Source organism: Podarcis melisellensis (assembly GCF_964234715.1).
Source record: "Podarcis melisellensis genome assembly, chromosome: 12".
Lineage (NCBI taxonomy): Eukaryota > Metazoa > Chordata > Lepidosauria > Squamata > Lacertidae > Podarcis > Podarcis melisellensis.
Genome location: NC_138544.1, coordinates 52,475,280 through 52,495,432, shown reverse-complemented (window position 1 = coordinate 52,495,432; position 20,153 = coordinate 52,475,280). Strand labels below are relative to the sequence as shown.

At 47.3% G+C, this 20,153-nt stretch overlaps 1 protein-coding gene across 1 annotated transcript in view; it reads left to right on the top strand.

The window, feature by feature from the left end:
- VILL (villin like) overlaps positions 1–20,109 on the top strand; it is a 52,553-nt gene extending 32,444 nt beyond the window's left edge. Inside the window, exons 11-20 of the mRNA XM_081931637.1 lie at positions 390–490; positions 2,361–2,498; positions 4,718–4,876; positions 6,550–6,729; positions 8,586–8,731; positions 10,671–10,815; positions 13,112–13,300; positions 15,265–15,336; positions 15,878–16,129; positions 17,948–20,109. Of these exons, the coding sequence (XP_081787763.1) occupies positions 390–490; positions 2,361–2,498; positions 4,718–4,876; positions 6,550–6,729; positions 8,586–8,731; positions 10,671–10,815; positions 13,112–13,300; positions 15,265–15,336; positions 15,878–16,129; positions 17,948–18,061 (1,496 nt within the window). The 3' untranslated portion in view covers positions 18,062–20,109. The remainder of the gene's footprint in view (positions 1–389; positions 491–2,360; positions 2,499–4,717; positions 4,877–6,549; positions 6,730–8,585; positions 8,732–10,670; positions 10,816–13,111; positions 13,301–15,264; positions 15,337–15,877; positions 16,130–17,947) is intronic.
- Positions 20,110–20,153: the final 44 nt, after the last annotated feature.

Here is a 20,153-nt window from a genome sequence, read left to right as displayed (position 1 = left end):
GATGTTAAATGCACTTTTGCACTTAATGAGCAGGGTTTTTATATTTTAAAAAATGCTAATTGCACCAGCCTTTTGGGGGATGGGGTGGGAGGATGGTGATAATTAGGGCATGGTGCCGATAAGGCCAAGGTTGCAGGATTGAGCTCAATATGGGACAGCAGCATATTCCGGACTAAAGCCCTCCAGATGTTTTTGGCTTACAACTCCCATGATCCCTAGCTAGCAGGACCAGTGGTCAGGTATGAAGGGAGAGAGAGCTCATCTGCTGTGTGTGAGAGAGGCTACGCACATCCTATAAATATGCATGTCCCCGTCCTTATAACATATATTGCTTGCAGTGAATGCGGTTCAGTCAGGTGAGATAACATCTCTCTGTGTTCTATACGCAGCCAAAGTGGATCAAGTCAAATTTGACGTCACTCAGTTGCATGCAAGACCAGAGTTGGCTGCTGAACAGCGGATGGCCGATGATGCCTCTGGAAACGTAGAGGTGAGTTCTTCTCCGCCCTACCTTGGTGCCAGCTCCAGATTTTGGAGGATATTGGGCAAGACATCATTGCCATTTATCACCAGCTGCCATTTATCTCATATTTTTTATTTATTCATCCATTGCATTTATATACCACCTTTCTCTTCCGAGGATCTCAGAGTGGTATCCATGGTTCCCCGCTTCCCCATTCCATCCTCACAACAACCTTGTGAGGTAGGATAGGCGAAGAGATGGTGACTGCTCCTAGCCATCTCCTTCCACCATTGTCTGGGCCAGTGCCGGGGAGACAGGACATGCAAGCAAGGTGGGACTCAGGCTCAGACTCAGAACCAGAGGAGTCTCAGTCCGCACCGGATCCTTTGCCTCAGGCATCATCTAAACCAAGTCTGGGGCCAGATCCTGAAGAGCCCCAGTCTGCACAGGTTCCCCTGCAACAAACCCCAGCTGGGCCGAGTCAGGGGCCTGAGCCTGCCCTGGCTCCAGATGCGCGGATGACCTCATTGCCTTTAGCTGGGCCATCACTTACAGCTGTTCCACTACTGGTTGGGTCAGGGGAGGCTGAGGCGGCCCCTGGGTCTAGTAACCCACCAACGTCTCCCGAGCTGCAGAGACTGAGGTCTGAGAGAAGGAGAGACCTGAGTACTCGCAGGAGGAGTGCTCGACGTCGGGCAAAACAGGGAGGTGAGTCGCCGGGGGATCAGGACCGGCCGCTACCCCGACAAAGATAAAAGGCTGTCGGACCCTGTCCCAGGTTGCGGGAGCAATATTGCTGTATGCTAGATCCTGCCTGAGATCCTGTACCTGTCCTTGCCTGGTTTCCTGCCTTGGCCCTATTGGACTGACTCCTAGAAGAACCTTCGGATTCTGGACTGGTCCTGGACCACGTTTCACTGGTTACCCCCGGGCCCAGCACAAATAGTCAGGAAGGAGGAGGGCCAGGTCCAGAGGATATTTGTCCATGGGTCTGTTAATGGGGTGCTGCAACATCAGCGGCTGCCTGGCTGGCTTACTAGCCTGCCTGCAAATTTCATCCAGTTCTTCCAACGACAACAAAGAAAAACCACCACAACTGTAACGATGCCCAAGACAGAGACAAAATCCTGCACCCATTTGACCAGATAGTAACAATTTTCCTTGGGCATGAGAAGAAGCAATAGGCAGAAGGGGGCAGCTATTTCTACTCACTGCTCTTTTCAGCAGCTGAGCCAAGAGGTCGTCAGTTCTACATGCTCTGGGACAAGGAGAAGTGTGGCCATCTGCTGGGGGCAAGGGCGAGGTATCAGCTGGGTCCCCGTGGTGAAGCTGGCATATGGCTGGGATAGCTCAGTTGGTAGAGCATGAGGCTTGTGATCTCAAGGTTGTGGGTTCAAGTCCCACACTGGGCAAAAGATTCCTACATTGCAGGGGTGCATGAGATGATCATCATGGTGTTTTCCAGCTCTACAGTTCTATGATATTCCTGTTAGGCCTCAGAAAGCCAATGGCCCACTTTGTAAAGTCCACCTGCGTTCTCAGAGCCACCTAGGCCGACTTTGTCAACTGTAAGCAGAACCTCGCAGTGTTGAGACTTTGATGCCTGAGTTCGCTTGTTTTCCTCTTCCCTCCCCAACCTTTTTTTCCTTTTGTGCCATTTCTTTTTTCCGATTGTAAGCCCCAGGGGCAGAGTCGGTGTAATTTCTACCGAATTGTATTGTGCTGAGGGATGTTTTCAAGCCGAAGAGCAGGGTTCAGATGCTTTAAATAAGAAACAAATAGGCACATTTTTGAGAACGAATGTTGCTTTAAATTAGCCGGCCCAGCGTTTTCTAAACTGTGCACACCACCTCATCCCCACAACGCTGAATTCCTAACTCTGTGCTTCTCTCCATAGGTGTGGAGGATTGAGGATCTAGAAATGGCCCCGGTTGCCCCCAGGACCTACGGGCAGTTCTATGGAGGGGATTGTTACCTCATCTTGTACACCTACACAAAATTAGGCAGGCCTCATTACATCATCTACATGTGGCTTGTAAGTAATGGCTGAGATCAAGAGGTGTGTTTTCATTATTTGGCAGTGTCCTCTGAGGAGGTGAATCGGGCCCGGTGGAACATCTTAAGCCTCCTGTTTTCTTAGTGACTTTGAGAATCGACCTACAGCTTAAAGTGGAGAGTACAGAGTGCTAAAGGCTGTTATGACTCCATACTGCAGCATACAGTTTAGGCTACCAAACCGCCCAGAGAGAGCAGGAATTGCTTGATTTTTCATTCTGTTAAACTGTCAGGTCCAATCAAATTATTATTAATAATAATAATAATAATAATAATAATAATAATAATAATAACCCGTCCATCTGGCTGGGTTTCCCCAGCCATTCTGGGCAGCTCCCAACATCATCATCATCATCATCATCATGTGACAAAATATAAAACATTAAAAACAGATAGGTAGCCGTGTTGGTCTGCCATAGTCAAAACAAAAAAATTCCTTCCAGTAGCACCTTAAAGACCAACTAAGTTAGTTCTTGGTATGAGCTTTCGTGTGCATGCACACTTCTTCAGATACATGTGTGTGTCTGAAGAAGTGTGCATGCACACGAAAGCTCATACCAAGAACTAACTTAGTTGGTCTTTAAGGTGCTACCGGAAGGAATTTTTTTTGTTCTAAAAGTCAGATAGTTGTTTATTTCCTTGACATCTGATGGGAGGGCGTTCCACAGGGTGGGCGCCACAACCGAGAAGGCCCTCTGCCTGGTTCCCTGTAACCTCACTTCTCGCAATGAGGGAACCGCCTGAAGGCCCTCGGCACTGGACCTCAGTGTCCAGGCTGAACGATGGGGGTGGAGACGCTCCTTCAGGAATACTGGGCTGAGGCCGTTTAGGGCTTTACAGGTCAGCCCCAACATTTTGAATTGTGCTCACAACGAGTTGCATTTAACATAGCACTAAGCAAATTGTTCCGTTAGTCCAAATATTTCTCCTTGCATAACAGAATGCTCTCCCCCTCTCCCCCAGCCCCCTAAATCTGTTCTGGGGGTCCCTCAACCTCCAGAGCAGACTTGGGAATGTTGCAGTGGGCAGAGGCAAGGGGAGAAAGTCCTGTTGCACTTGTACTAATCTTTGCACTAGCACTTGCAAAATTATTCAGTTGAGTGCACGTGAAGCCAAGTAAATAAAAGCCAGAATCAATTTTCTTTAACGCAGTTAAACCAAGGGGTGAACTGTGAAATTGTTCTAACTGTATGCCGCAATTTTGCGGCATATGCTTTCTTAAGACCCACCCAAATTATCCGGGATGCACCCTATGATACAAAAACGACCTTATATCATCCAGCTCTTCTTCTTGCCTCAAAGACCAAGTCTAGCCCAAGCTAAACCAACTATTAGACACCCCACACTTCCCTGAGTGAGTCCTCTTGCGGTGCTGGGCAGTTTTCTTCCCTCTGGGTGAGAGTTAAGGGTGTTGAGAACTGAAATAGGGACAGTCTTCCTCACTAGGGTGAGATGTGTCCCCCCCCCTCCTATTTTATTATAGTAATTGTTTCTACATTTGCACCTATTGACATAAATTTCACTGTGCAAATTGATTACCTCTCTTCTTCTTTTTAGAGGGGCAGGTGACACATTCCTTCGTTGGGGGCCATGCCTAAGCAGGCCACCACCCTAAAGCTTGTCATCTAGTTCCCTCTAAATCAGGCTTCCTCAACCTCGGCCCTCCAGATGTTTTGAGATTACAATTCCCATCATCCCTGACCACTGGTCCTGCTAGATAGGGATCATGGGAGTTGCAGGCCAAAAACATCTGGAGCAGGCTTCCTTAAACTCGGCCCTCCAGATGTTTTGAGACTACAATTCCCATCATCCCTGACCACTGGTCCTGCTAGTTAGGGATCATGGGAGTTGTAGGCCAAAAACATCTGGAGCAGACTTCCTCCAGACTTCCATGGAAATTGTAGGCCAAAAACATCTGGAGCAGACTCAGCCCTCCGGATGTTTTGAGACTACAATTCCCATCATCCCTGACCACTGCTAGCTAGGGATCATGGGAGTTGTAGGCCAAAAACATCTGGAGGGCCGAGTTTGAGGAAGCCTGCTCTAAGTTGTATTCTCCAAGCTCACGAAACAGCCCTTCCTCCTTCCACCTTTTTTGCTAATGCCACATTCTCCAGTTTTGCTAGCCATTTTTGGTGGCTCCTCCTCGGGTCTGAACAACGCTGCATATCTGAGGGTGTCCCCCTTGTTCCTCTTCAGGGCCGCCACGCCTCGGCGGATGAAATCACTGCCTGCGCCTTCAATGCTGTGGAGCTGGACAAAAAATACGGGGATGAGCCGGTGCAGGTTCGAGTGACGATGGGGAAGGAGCCGAGACACTTCCTCTCCATCTTCAAGGGGAAACTGATCATCTATGAGGTAGGCTCTCCCGGTCCAAAACCCATACCCACCAAGGGACCTCAGAGTCTCTTATTTCTCAGCCTCCCTCCATTCCCCCCTTCCTCTCTCTCTAAGGAGAGCAAAACTCCACATCTTTAAAACAAAAGTGGCTATAATACTATTTCCCCACCCAACAGGGCCTTCCTGAAGGTGGCTCCACAGTTGTAGAACTCTCTCCTTTCTCATTTGCTTGGCCCTTTCCGGGAGGCCATAATCTATTTAAAGTTGCCTGTCTTTAACACACTTTAGGCCAGCCTTTTTCAACCTGTGGGTTGAAATGTTGTTGAACTACAACTCCCATCACCCCTAGCTAGCAAGGCCAGAGCTCAGGGATGATGGGAGTTGTAGTCCAACAACATCTGGGGACCCACAGGTTGAGAACCGCTGCTTTAGGCGATCCAATTCAATATTTCCATGTGTCTCTTTGTCTGGATCCACTCAGTGTTTCATAGTCTGTTTCTTTTTCTCTCTGTATATCACTTTGTGAGGGGCAGTACCCTGAAAGGAGCAGATGAGGCGACTGAAACAAACAAACATTTAATTAAGAGAAGGACCTTGCTGAATGCAATTCAATAGACTGAGGAACAGCAGCGGGGGATAATGTATCGATCTGTTCCGTGTTCCTCTTCCAGATCATTGCAGAAAAGCAGTGGCTCAACAAGGAATTGAGCAGATCTGTCCGTTTCCATATCTCATTTTTCCAGTCTTCTGTTTCCCCCCATTGCTACATTGGATTACGATACTTTTTTTACAATGCATCGTGAAAATTTCAACAAATGTTCTTGTTAATTTCTCTTAACGTGCAAAATCTTGCCCAATGAGCACGTTGCTGCAAGGAACTTTTCCTGATACAACCCATTTTTATACACCTATTTTTACTGATATCTGTATTTTTTTGTATCTGGCTGGTTTTCCCCAGTCACTCTGGGCGGCTTCCACAGAGACCAAAAATACACTAAAATGTCACACATTAAAAACTTCCCTGAACAGGGCTGCCTTAAGATGTCTTCTGAATGTTGTTCATCGCTTTGACATCAGATGGGAGGGTGTTCCACAGGGCGGGCACCATTACTGAGAAGGCCCTCTGCCTGGTTCCCTGTAGCTTTGCTTCTCGCAATGAGGGAACCTCCAGAAGGCCCTCGGTGCTGGACCTCAGTGTCCAGGCAGAACGATGGGATGGACACACTCCTTCAGGTATACTGGGCCGAGGCCGTTTGAGGCTTTATAGGTCAACACCAACACTTTGAATTGTGCTTGAAAACATACTGGGAGCCAATGTAGGTCTTTCAAGACCGGTGTTATGTGGTCTCAGCGGCCGCCCCCAGTCACCAGTCTAGCTGCTGCATTCTGGATTAGTTGTAATTTCCGGGTCACCTTCAAAGGTAGCCCCACATAGAGCGCATAGCAGTAGTCCAAGCGGGAGATAACCAGAGCATGCACCACTCTGGCGAGACAGTCTGCGGGCAGATAGGGCACTTTCCTCTGGTGTACACACTTTTTTGTATACCCTCTTGGCTGGAAGACTGCATCACCAGAAATGGGAGACATGTGGATTTTTGCACATTGCTTGAGGAAGTGCAAGTTCAGAAGAGTTTGCATTGAGATGCAAACCAAATGGATTTCTGCTTCAGGGACTGCTTTGTTTCTTCCAGGGAGGCACAAGTCGTGCCCAGAAGAGCGAGCCGGAGCCCGCTGTCCGGCTCTTCCAAGTGAGGGGGACAGATGAATTCAACACCAAGACGGTTGAGGTCCCGGCACGAGCCTCCTCACTCAACTCCAACGATGTCTTCCTTCTCAGGACCAACCAAATGTGCTACCTGTGGTGTGGAAAGGTAGGTGAATTTTAGGGCGCATGCTCCAGCGTACGCCAATCTTGTTTGCCCACCCCCTAAAACTCCCAACATCCCCAGCAAGCTTGGCCAGCATCCAGGGATGATGGGAGTTGTAGTCCAACAAAGTCTGGGGGCCCAAGGTTGAAGAACGCTGCTCCAGATGACCTGTTTACTGAGCCTTCCTTGCACAGCGCTTATGTGAAGACTAGGTTGTATCTGGTCTTCCTTGAGAATTTGTTCCGGTTTGTTTGCAGGGAGATTATTCAGACAATGGGCACTCGCAGGATGTTTGTGCATCTTGTTAGTCATTCATTCATCCCACCCTTTTCTGATGCATTTTCACATCACTTTCGTAACCGCAAAAGGATCAGTTTCCTTTTTTTTGAAGTACCGTGTTTTTCGCTCTATAAGACGCACCTTGTTTTTGGAGGAGGAAAACAAGAAAAAAAATATTCTGAATCTCAGAAGCCAGAACAGCAAGAGGGATCGCTGCGCAGTGAAAGCAGCAATCCCTCTTGCTGTTCTGGCTTCTGGGATAGCTGCGCAGCCTGCATTCGCTCCATAAAACACACAGACATTTCCCCTTACTTTTTAGAAGGGAAAAAGTGAGTCTTATAGAGCAAAAATTACGGTAGATTTCTTGCACTAGGGCAGTGGTTCTCAAACTTTATTTTCCCTCTGGGCCACACTTTCACAGAATAAAAATTTGCTTGTGCCACGGTGAATTTTTTTATCAATAAGAAATACCTTGGAAAACAAAAAGAAACAACTTCCAGCAGTGCTTGATTTGTAACATAGAACATAACTACTTTATATTAGGATCATGGGTAAAGCAATGCAGCTATGTATTCTGCAAATTAAAAAATATGTTGATACTATACTGAAATGTTTGAATGTTTCTATTATCGTCCTTGAAACTTCCCGCCATTGTCTCCTGCCCCACTTTTTGAGAACCACTGCACTAGAGTGATAGAGTCCTTTAATCCACTTTAATTGCTCAGACCTACATTTCCCAGTACAGTGGACGCTCGGGTTGTGAACGTGATCCATGCGGGATGCACATTCGCGACCTGCAGCATTCGCGACCCGCAGCAGTGCATCTGCACACACGCGTGACTGCCGAAACCCAGAAGTAACCTGTTCCAGTACTTCTGGGTTTCAGCCGTCCGTAACCCGAAAAAACGCAACCTGAAGCGTCTGTAACCTGAGGTATGACTGTATACAGAGGCACACTGACTGTCAGGCTTCGGGGAATTAGCTTCCTCCACCATGGCAGTAAATAAGAAGATCAAACGAAAGGAACGTCTTACCAGTTACAGCAGATTCTTTACTAATCACAGTGAGAGACAAAAGAACACGTCACCCTAGAAATGGCAGTGCTCCCAATTAAGGCTACCTCGCCTCCCGTCCCTTTTAATCTACATCAATCCTATGTCTTGTAATCTGAGCTTGTAGCCTCTGTGCTTTCTGTTCTGAGACTTTCTGAGCGCTTCTCAACCTTGGGGAGGGCAGTGGAGGAATGCTGTCCAACGACTGTGAATCCGTTAACCCTCTCTCCCCCAGTGTTTCTTCTTCTAGCTGTTCCCCTTCCAGTATTTCCCAGCTTCTGCCTTCTGAACTATGCCCCTCTGCAAACCACTGCTCCAAATCTATGCTGTCTTCCTGCTCCTGGGAAGATCCATGATTCCTCCTCAGTGCAGACTTCCTCAGGACGGTCCCTGACACTGACTGAGTGCAGAACCCCCAGTTGTGTGGATCAGGGCCACAGACCCTGTGGGTCCCAGTTCCACAAGCATCCCACCCTCCCCCTGGCGTTTTGTGCCAATTCCTCATTTGCTCTGGTTTTGCCTCTCCAGGGGTGCAGTGGGGATGAGAGAGAGATGGCCAAGAACGTGGCCGACATTATCTCCAAGAGGGACAAGCAGACCGTGCTAGAGGGCCAGGAACCAGCGGAGTTCTGGGTCGCGCTTGGAGGCAAAGCCCCCTACGCCAGCGATAAGAGGTAAGAGATGCCCGGTTCCGTAGTCTCTTCAGAGAATGGGTGTGAATAAATCTGAAAAGAGGATCAGGGGAAGGACTGGAAAGCAGTGGTGGAGTCTTGCATGCAGGAGGTCCCAGTTTCAGTCCTCGGCATCTCCAGGTAGGGGTGTGAGAGACTCAATCTGTGCTGGTCCCAGGGAGGGGGTTACCGTGCGGCATGGTCTGAGTCCAGTCCTGGGTCGAGGGTCTGGAAGCTGTCTGTCAAGGGCGAAGCGGGGTCCAAGGAAGGGGCCAGGCGTGGTCAGGAACTCTGGGAGAGCAGGTCAGGGTGCTGGCAGGAACAGGCTACCAACGATGTTGCTCCCGCAACCTGGGACTGGGCTGACTGGCCTTTATCTCCTCTGAGGCCTAGGGCGGTCCTGGTCCACAGGAGACCCGCCTCTCCTGGCCTGGAGGTGAGCACTCCTCCTGAGAGAACTTAGTTCCCTCTGCCTCTCTGCCCTGAGCCTCTGCAGCTATGGAGAGGCTGGAGGGTTACTAGACCCAGAGGCAGCCTCACCTTCCCCTGACGGGGCTGAGAGAGGAGCACCTGCAGGCAATGGGTCCTCGATCACCTCTGGAGCCAGAGCAGATTCAGCTGGTGTCTGCTCCTGAGGATCCAGCACAGGTGAGGACCCTTCAGATTCAAGCCCCAGCCCCGGCTCAGCTGGTTCTGGAGGCGAGGACTCCTGTGCAGGTTGGGAATCCTCAGGTTCAGCCTCTGAATCCGATTCCCAGTCCATCACACCATGCCTTAAACCCTTGAAAGACTCTACCAGTCAGTGTAGACAACACCAAGCAAGATGGGTGAAGGTTCTGACTCAGCATAAGGCAGGTTTCTATAGCCGCAAATGCCCACCCACAGACTTGAGGTTAACACAGCTTGCCAGTGGCAAGGCAGGAGATAAAAATACATATACAATAGGAGCGTATGTGTGTTTCGGTGTGTGTTTTTCACAGCTCATAACGCTGGGTATCCAGAGTAATATGCAGTCATACCTCAGAGGTTGAACGGAATCCGTTCCGGAAGTCCGTTCGACTTCCAAAACATTCAAAAACCAAGGTGCGGCTTCCAATTGGTTGCAGGAAGCTCCTGCAGCCAATCGGAAGCCTCGGAACCCTCATCAGACGTTCAGGTTCCAAAGAACGTTCGCAAACCGGAACACTCACTTCCAGGTTTGGGGGATTTGGGAGCCAAAACATTCGATTCACAAGGCGTTCGACTTCCGAGGTACGGCTGTTCTTTTCCCACCAAGCCCTGATGCCTTTGCAGAAGGAAACTAAAGGAAGTCATTTGAAAGCTCTCATTCCGATATCTAAGTCAATGTGTCAAGGGCATAGATAATTTGGTGGCGGGAAACACCCACCCACATCAACTTTGTCACCTCTTTTTTTTATTTTATTTTACAGTGGTACCTCGGGTTACATACGCTTCAGGTTACATACGCTTCAGGTTACATACGCTTCAGGTTACATACGCTTCAGGTCACAGACTCCGCTAACCCAGAAATATTACCTCGGGTTAAGAACTTTGCTTCAGGGTGAGAACAGAAATTGCGCTCTGGCGGTGCGGCAGCAGCAGGAGGCCCCATTTGCTAAAGTGGTGCTTCAGGTTAAGAACAGTTTCAGGTTAAGAACGGACCTCCGGAACAAATTAAGTACTTAACCCGAGGTACCACTGTATTAAAAAAAAACCTCATAGGACAAACGCTTCTTTGGATCGCTGAACAACATTAACCTTAAAACATACAAATCTACGTCCACCGTTAGGAGGTTGGCATCCTGATTGGTAGCGGTTTAAAAGGCCCACAGCTCACTTTCTTCCCAATTAGGAGTTAGGAGCCTGACCTCTAGTGGTTAGAATCAGCGTCGGATGTTAGAAAGGGACTCGGCTTCATCTCACTCAATGTTTCACCATCCAGGTTCCAAGAGCAGTTTGCTCAGTACCAGCCCCGCTTGTTCGAGTGCTCCAATCAGACGGGCCGGTTCATCATGACGGAGATTGTGGATTTTTGCCAGGATGACTTGGACGAGGATGACATCATGCTGCTGGACACCTGGGAGGAGGTCAGTGGAGATGAGCTATTGCTTCCACAGAGGAGTTTTCCAAGCGTTCTGCTGCCACTGCGGCAGGTTTGCATGCATCCCTCCAGAATGAACAGGGTGTTCTTCTCAGTAATAAATACCCGCCGCTCACTGAATAATATTAATTGTCTAGGACAGGAATGGGGAACCTCATCTGGCTGGCAGGGCCAGATCCTTATCTTCCCTACCCTCTTTGCACCCACCTGTCCATCACTTGGTGTCACAATGTCATCATGCAATGATTGCTGGAACTTCAGGGTATTGCAATGAACGGTGATTGGAAGCACCGTTATTCAGCAGTCTTGAAGTCTCCAGCCGTCATCTGGTGGTGGTGACTTCAAGCCTGCTTTCTGCAGGTGTCGGTTGTTCCATGAGGAACTTGGTCCTGCAGCTAATTCTCTTTTTTATATTACATTTGTATTAAATTTTCTATTTTTTAAAAAAAATAATTGTTATTACATTTTCAATTTTTTGTAATCACAATATACATACATAAATCAATAGGCTCAAACATCGCTCTGTCCGAGCATCAACCTCCTCCCGCCCCTCTTTCTGACTTCCATACGTATTTACTTTATTCTTAGCATTTCTATAGCCACTTTTTTATATTTCCCCTTATTAAATGTAAATCAGTTCCTTGTATTGTCATTACAAAACATTTCAACTCAAAATAAAAATCCTGGAGTCATGGAGGGAGGCCTACATTACCAATTCCTAAACAAGGTACAGACTTAACCCAAGTTTATTAAATTTTCTAATTTACATTTCAAAATATTCATTTGTTGTTGTTGTTTAGTCATTTAGTCATGTCCGACTCTTCGTGACCCCATGGACCAGAGCACGCCAGGCACTCCTGTCTTCCACTGCCTCCCGCAGTTTGGTCAAACTCATGCTGGTAGCTTCGAGAACACTGTCCAACCATCTCGTCCTCTGTCGTCCCCTTCTCCTTGTCCCCTCCATCTTTCCCAACATCAGGGTCTTTTCCAGGGAGTCTTCTCTTCTCATGAGGTGGCCAAAGTCTTGGAGCCCCAGCTTCATGATCTGTCCTTCCAGTGAGCACTCAGGGCTGATTTCCCTCAGAATGGCAAGGTTTGATCTTCTTGCAGCCCATGGGACTCTCAAGAGTCTCCTCCAGCCCCATAATTCAAAAGCATTCATTCTTCGGCGATCAACCTTCTTTATGGTCCAGCTTTAAACAACCTTAAATCAATGACTTCCCTTCTCCTCTTTCTGTAGTTCATTTTGTATACCATACATCCCTGTATATTTTACATGAACTAAACCATTCAGTAATCCCTTGTTACATCCATCAAAACTCATTTACACTGTTGAATTTATCTTAACGCTACCAGTGTTTCTAAATAAGCACAATTTTCACCCATATATTCAGTAAACATTTTCCAGTCTTCTTTAAACATACATTCTTCTTGCTCTCTTATTCTGTAAATTAAATCTGCAAACTGTGAATATTCCACCAGCTTAAGTTGCCATTCTTCTTTGGATTGGACCTTGCTCATTTTCCATTTTGGGGCTAACAAAACACGGGCCGCAGTAGTAGCATACGTAAATAACCTTTTTTGACACCTGGGAATTTCCCTCTGAATTATCCGCAACAGAAAAGGCTCTGGAAAGTTACTTTTAAACATTATTTTTTTTCAGTTCATTATATATCATTTCGCTGCAGCTAATTCACTACCTAGCATCACATACTACTACTAATAATAATAATAAATTTTATTTATACCCCACCCTTCCCGGCCAGAGCCAGGCTCAGGGCGGCTAACACCAATAAAATAAAATCACAGTAAAAACATAATAGGGGGAAAAGAGAGGGTGGGGGAAAAAATTAAAATACAGGTTAAAAAGCATTTTAAAATGCAGGCTCATTTTAAAATAGCTAATAAATCAAGACCATAAGGGGAGGGAAACATAAGGGTCAGACTGAGTCCAAAGGCCAGGCGGAACAGCTCTGTCTTGCAGGCCCTGCAGAAAGATGTCAAGTCCTGCAAGGCCCTAGTCTCTTGTGACAGAGCGTTCCATCAGGTCGGGGCCAGTGCTGAAAAGGCCCTGGCCCTAGTTCAAACCAATCTAACCTCCTTGAGGCTCGGGACCTCCAAAGTGTTGTTATTTGTGGACCTTTGTACGACATCAGGTGTGTGGCAAGTGGGCCTGGTTAGGGGGAACAAGCCAAATTGGGGCAGAGTTTCCCCAGCCTTTTTCTAGCAGGGAAAAAATGACTCTTCCTCTTTCTTCTCCATCTCCCGTTTTCCGCCTGTAGATTTTCCTTTGGGTTGGCAAAGCTTCCAACGACTATGAGAAGAAGGAGTCCATGACCTCAGCCAAAGAGTACCTGAAGACCCACCCAGCGGGAAGAGACTTGGGGACACCGATTATTGTGGTGAAACAAGGTCACGAACCCGTCAACTTCACGGGCTGGTTCACCGCTTGGGACCCGTACAAGTGGAGTGTAAGTGACTGCAAGTAAAAACATCTCTGAGCTGAGGCCATAGTTTGGTAGCCTGTTTTTAATTCCACAGAAAGTTGCACATTTCAAGAGCTCTCTCTCGTTCCACTGGAAACTGGGCTGCTTTGCCTCAGCTTCTGTGACACCTGAGCAGGCAAGCCAATGAGAGCCAGCAAATCGGTGACCCCTCCCTCTCACCCGGGCAAACGCCATGACAACAGAGCAACATGTCTACCATTTTGCTGCTAAATGATGCTCACTCAATGTGCATGTTCACTAGAACAGGAGTGGGGCAGCTTTTTTGGCCTGAGAGCTTGGTCCAGAATTGGGCCGCACACTGCAGGGCAATGCACCAAGAAATGTAGCCTTATTAGACTTTACCGATTGGTGGGCTCTGCATTGCTCCCAGACGGGAGGAAGGAAGTCAAGTGACACCGAGGGTTGGTTCAGAGAAAGAGTTCTTTATTTCTGCTCTCCAGAGCAGCAGAAAGGCACCTGTGTGGTCAGTCCACAGCAAGTCCAAAGAAATGAGGAATTTCATGCAGTATATATATATCCTCCAGGCACCCTCTCCCCCCTTCCACAGGAATCCAGCCACGTCAGCTTATACACGCAGGTTGACATCACAGATGTTCCTGCTCCAGCATTCTTAACCATAAAAGGGTTTTCCTTCCTGTACTCCTGACCATAAAAGGGTTTTCCTTCCTATACTCTTATCTTGGAGCAAGAGGTCACCAACTCTAAGAACACATTCTGGCGCTGTTCCCAGACTAGGTCTGTGCGTCAGAGTGTGGTCAGGACGTAAGATAAGACCTAGACATGTCATTCCTACTCCACTGGAACAGCCAAGGTCATCCATTGCCGTGACTGATAAAGGAGAGAGCTTTGTTTATACAGCTGTGTTCTTGGTATGGATTTGCTCAACAGCTCATTTTAGAAATGCTCTCTTGGAGAAGAAGAAAAGGGGGGTTTTGAGTCAGTTTCAAACTGACTGCACAGAAACCCATCCCTTCATGAACAGGTGGGAAGCGCTACCTGCCCTTGTATCATATGGTGCAGTAAAGGCTGGTTCATCAGGGCAAATGGAGCACTGTGCTATCTTCTTCTTCCTTCTTCTTTGGCGATCACTCGTAGCTGAGTAAGATTGTCTTCCATAAACACGGTCTTAACATTGAGTCCGTAAGTAACCGTGGAGGCCAGTACTGGATCCGTATGTCCTTCCACAGTGGGGACTATAGGTTTCCAGGTGGGAGTTGATCATGGTGAGGGTTTGCCAAGCATGCCTTCCTCTTAGCACGTTTCTCCCTTTGGTCTTGGGTTCGAGTGTCTACCAAGCCCATGACACCTTTGGTAGAGGCTGTTCTCCAAATGGAGTGTTCACAGGTAGGGCAGTGTCTCCCAGTTATTGGTGTTTATACTACATTTATTATTATTATTTCCCTTGAAAGAGTCTTTAAACCTCTTTTGTTTCCTCCTGGCATTATGCTTTCCATTCTTAAGCTGGGAATAGAGTAGCTGCTTTTGGAAGACGATAATCAAGCATCCTAACAACATGACCAGTCCAATGAAGTTGATGCTGAAGAATCATTGCTTCAACACTGGTGATCTTTGCTTCTTCTAGTACAACTTCAGCTGCTTCCACCTGCCTGCCTCCTTCCTTACAACCAGCCCAGAAGGTGCCCTTGCCTCTCAACTTCTTCCTCCTTAGTCTGTGTTGCCTTTGCAGAACTCAGCAAGGAGGAAGGGGACAAAACTAGAATTTGTTGGCTCTACCTGCCATTGGCTCTGGTGCCACCTACTGTCAGCCTCCTGCCTTGCACTCCATCTGCCCCAATGAGCACCAGACACCACTGCTTAAGTACTGATTCGGAAAACAAGGTCTCGCGTCAAAGTTGCAACCGCCTTTCTCTTTGGGTAACTAAGGCTTCCTTGCAGTTCTCATAGCAGTGGTTTTTCTTTCCTCTCAGGATGGCAAGTCGTCCTACGAGGAGATTAAGAACAGCTTGGGAAAAGTAGCCACCATTTCGGAGATCACCATGGTGAGTAAGCCCAGGGTGGAAGCTGCAGCTTCCTTGTGCAGAGGTTGTTCCTGCTCCGGTACTCTTAACCATAAAAGGGTTTTCCTTCCTGTACTTCTGACCATAAAAGGGTATTCCTGTTCCTATACTCTTATCTTGGAGCAAGAGGTCACCAACTCCAAGAACACACTCTGGCGCTGTTCCCGGACTAGGTCTGTGCGTCAGAGTGTGGTAAGATAAGTCCCAGACATGTCATCCCTACTCCACTGGAACAGCCAAGGTCGTCCATTGCCGTGACTGATAAAGGAGAGAGTTTTGTTTATAAGCTGTGTTCTTGTTATGCATTTGCTCAACAGCTCAAGTTAATGCATTTTAGAAATGCTCCCTTGGAGAAAGATGAAAAGGGGGGGTTGGGTCCCATTTCAAACTGACTGCACAGAAACCCATTCCTTCAGTGGCAAGGAACTTCTGACTGGCCAATGCTCCTTAGCAAGGTATGCTTGCCCCATGTGAAATGTGCAGAGTGTCCTCCTGTTCATGGGCTTTTCCTATATTTTTGCAGGACCTTAAAAATGCCAACTTGAACAACAGGAACGCCAGCAGTAAGCCTGCCCCCAATTCAGCCATTTCGGAGCCTGAAAGGAGGTCGCCAGTACACCAACCGCCCTCAACCAACGGTGGTGGCAGCAGCGGCAGCTACAACAACAACCCCACCTCCGTGGAGACCAATGGGACTGGCGCATATCACAGAGATGCTTTGATCAACAAGACGGTGGATGACCTTCCAGAAGGAGTGGACCCCACCAAGAAAGAGGTAGGTGAATACACCGAATGTTGATTATCTTGCCGACTGAGCGGCGCGCTCCCTGGTCATTTCTCACACTGTTTTCACCCAACCACTGTGGCTAACACAATCGCTCGCACAGGAAGCAGGTATGTGAAAAGGGCAGCTCACATGAACAACACATAAGGCACTCAAAAGACACATTTGAGTGCAGTCAGGAGAGGGTGTTAGGAATAAGTCACACAGAATAAGGGAGGTTAACGTTTTATTAAAAGGAACAAGGTCTGTTCGGGAACGCCAGATCTAAGGAGCACAGCAATAAGGTAGGTCTTGCGCCTATGAGAGCCAGTGTGGTGTAGTGGTTAAGAGCGGTGGACTCGTAATCTGGTGAACCGGGTTCGCTTCCCTGCTCCTCCACACGCAGCTGCTGGGTGACATTGGGCTAGTCACACTTCTTTGAAGTCTCTCAGCCCCACTCACCTCACAGAGTGTTTGTTGTGGGGGAGGAAGGGAAAGGAGATTGTTAGCCGCTTTGAGACTCCTTCGGGTGGTGATAAAGCAGGATATCAAATCCGAACTCTTCTTCTTCTTCTGTGAGTCATTTTGGAAACCAAAGGTCCCCTGGTCTTGCATGCAAGGGACATTAGGACATCAGAAGATGCCGTGCTGGACCAAGACAGAGGCCTTTTGAGTCCAGTGTCCTGTTTCCTAAGCAGCCATCCAGGTGCTGATGGGGACCCCACAAGTAGGGCACAAGCACCATATTGGCCCTCCCTAGTTGTTGCTTCCCAATAATTGGTTTCCAGAGATGTGCTGCCTGAGCACAGAGGCAGCGCATGGTCCTTATGAGTGGTAGCCACGCATAGAATCGACTTGATCCCTTCCCCCTCTTTCCTTTTTCCTTTCTCCTTCTGTGATGGAACTCCTATTTGGGGACTTCCCTGGCTTTTTTCTGGCCCACGTAGGACCAGTCTGAATAGTTGGCCTTGGTGAAGATTTGACGTTTTCATCCCCAAAAAGTTTTTGATTTGAGTTTCTATTGAAATGAGACTGCATTTTAATGTTTTATTTTAATCTTGTTTTTAAGTTGTATCTTAATCAATTGTTTTATATCTGGTGTTAGCCGCCCTGAGCCTGGTCTTGGCTGGGGAGGGCGGGGTATAAATAAAATTTATTATTATTATTGCTTTATCCTCCATGGCCACATGCCTAACCCTCTTTTAAAGGCCTCTGAGCTGGTGTTTAGGATGGCAAATGTGCTGCAATCCCTGGTGTGCAACAGGCTGAAATTTCCTGCCTCCCGCTTGATCTCAAGAGAGAGGTTAAAAAGTGGTTGGAATGCAGATTGACCCTAATGTTGGTAGTTTCTTTCCCCAAATGTATATTGGAGGCAAGTTTATTAGGTGGACCCAATATATTTCTCTGCTTCCTTTATCCACTAGGTGGTGCTGTGTATTATTATTATTATTATTATTATTATTATTATTATTATTATCAGTGCTTTTTTTCCTTAAAAAATGTTTAGGGGTACTCTGATTTTGACTCAAGGAAGCCACCATTTATAGTTCAATTCGGGGAAAATAAATACAGTAAATGGACAAAAGTATAAAGATTCACAAAATGTTTAGGGGTATGCTTAGCCCTGCATACCCCCAGAAAAAAACCACACTGATGATGATGATGATTTCAAGTTGTATACCGCCCTTCCTCTGTAGATCTTGGAGCGGTTCACAACATAAAAATACAATATTATAAAAAAATGCATAATAAAAACAAGAACAGAATAAGCCAATAACCCATCAGGCTTCTCCCCTCACTTGTTTCCCTTTCCTCTCACTCTCTTTGCAGTACTACCTGTCTGACGCAGATTTTTATGACATCTTTGGGAAGACCAAGGAGGAATTCTACCAGATGCCCAGGTGGAAGCAGCAGAATGAGAAGAAACAGTTTGGACTTTTTTGAGTGAAGGAGCTTTCGGCCTGCACACCTGCCTGCCTGCTGGCTGGCTGGCTCCTTAGAACTCATTTTGGGATAACTCCACAGGTGTATGAGGAAGTGAGCCTGGATAAAAGGTGCTTCCCTCCGTCATCGCCCCCACTACCAAAAAGGACTATTTAAAGAAACCTCTCTCTCTCTCTCTCTCTCTCTCTCTCTCTCTCTCTCTCTCTCTCTCTCTCTGTCTTGAAATCAGTTTTGTCAAAGGCTTGGTAGATTATTTCCTTCCCCCAGCACCTGTGCCACTGAAAACGGCCACCTCCTTTGCCTGTCAAGCTTTTTATAATTTATCTGTGCGGGGAGAAAGTTCCTTGCATTTTATGAGTTTGGAATTTCAGGGATTGCACGTGAAGTTGTAAGCTTCAGGCAATGTTGAAGGGAAATGAAAGACTGGCCTCTAGGGCTGATTCTGGACTCTCTGGAAGTTTGGAAGGGGGAAAGTCTCATTCTCTCTCTCTCTCTCACACACACACACACACACAAACACACACACACACACACACATTGAAATATATTTGGAGTCGAGAGTGACTTTTATGCTCTTTATTCAGCTCATAGTGGTGAGGAGGAATGAATGTTTCCCCAAAGTATCTGCTTTATATACATTATTTACACAATGGGCTGCATGTGATTGGCTAATTCCGGGATTCTCCTGTAGGCCAATCAGGTTGTGGATTCGCTTCCACCTGGAGCTGGATTGGGTGGCTCCTGTGGACCAATCATACTGCTGCATTGTTCTAGGACCAATCAGACTGCTGCATTCTGAATCCTATTGTTCTAGGACCAATCAGACTGCTGCATTTTGGATCTTATTGTTCTAGGACCAATCAGACTGCTGCATTTTGGATCTTATTGTTCTAGGACCAATCAGACTGCTGCATTTTGGATCCTATTGTTCTAGAACCAATCAGACTGCTGCATTTTGGATCCTATTGTTCTAGGACCAATCAGACTGCTGCATTTTGGATCCTATTCAGCTCAGTACATAACACACATACACACACCCCTTAGTTATGCAGCAACTGGCCTCCAATCTGAAGGCATGGAATTGAATAGCCTGACCCATCCTCTCCTCCTCCTTTGTAAAGCAGCGCTGAGTGCAGTTGCCTCAGGCGGCAGAAGCCGAGGGGCAGGCAGCAACAGGAAGATGTCAGGAGGACAGACCCCCATACGTTGCCCTCTGGTACAGCAGAGGACAATTTCCACCCCGTTGCCCCTGTTGAAGTTCAGTCTGGTTGGCTTCTCTACATGGAATTGAAAGGACAGCGCCATCTTGTCCTTTGCCTCAGGCGGCCATGTTTTGGGCTAGTCCTTGGGCTCGCAAGGACCCCGAAGCATCCGTTTGGGTACCACTGAAAACAAATGTTGGGTCTCTGCTCTCACTATTCTTTCTTCTCTCTCTTATGAAGCCAGGATTGGGAAGAAAGGCAGCGCACCAGTGGCCTCATCTGGGGCCAGAGAAAATTGTATTGCTCAGGTTTTGTTAAGGGATATGAAGAGGAGGGAATCCCACGTGAACTGTCTGGGGTCACAGTCTTGACTATAGTTGCTCAGTTTATCATTGTTATACTGCCAGTCAGGCTAGGAGTGAGATGCTAGTGAAATAATCACTCTCATTTCGCTGGCAAATAAGGATGTGAGGGATTTGGGTGAATATCACAATCTGACGATCAGGATATGATCAAACTTCCCAAAGAGTCTTAAATAATGAGAATTGTAGGTCTCGGGCTTAACGTTTGTGGTACCCTAGATTGCTCCATGAATGTTTATGGTACCCTAGAAGTGTAAGGTTGTGCCCTGAGGGTTGTAACTCCACACAGCTTTTCTCCCAAGGATTAACGGCACCTTTTCTCATCCAAAGGCCTCAAAGGCCTTTCAGAGCCTACATCCAGAAAAAACAGCAACGGCGGCAAAGGAATTCACACATTCCCCACAATTTCCATCACAACCACCTGTGGCCATTTCACTTTGTTCATTTCCGTGCCATGATTTCAAAATAAAACAAATCACAGTGACCGGTGGCATACGTTTTTCATAAATCTACATGCAGTAGCTTCAT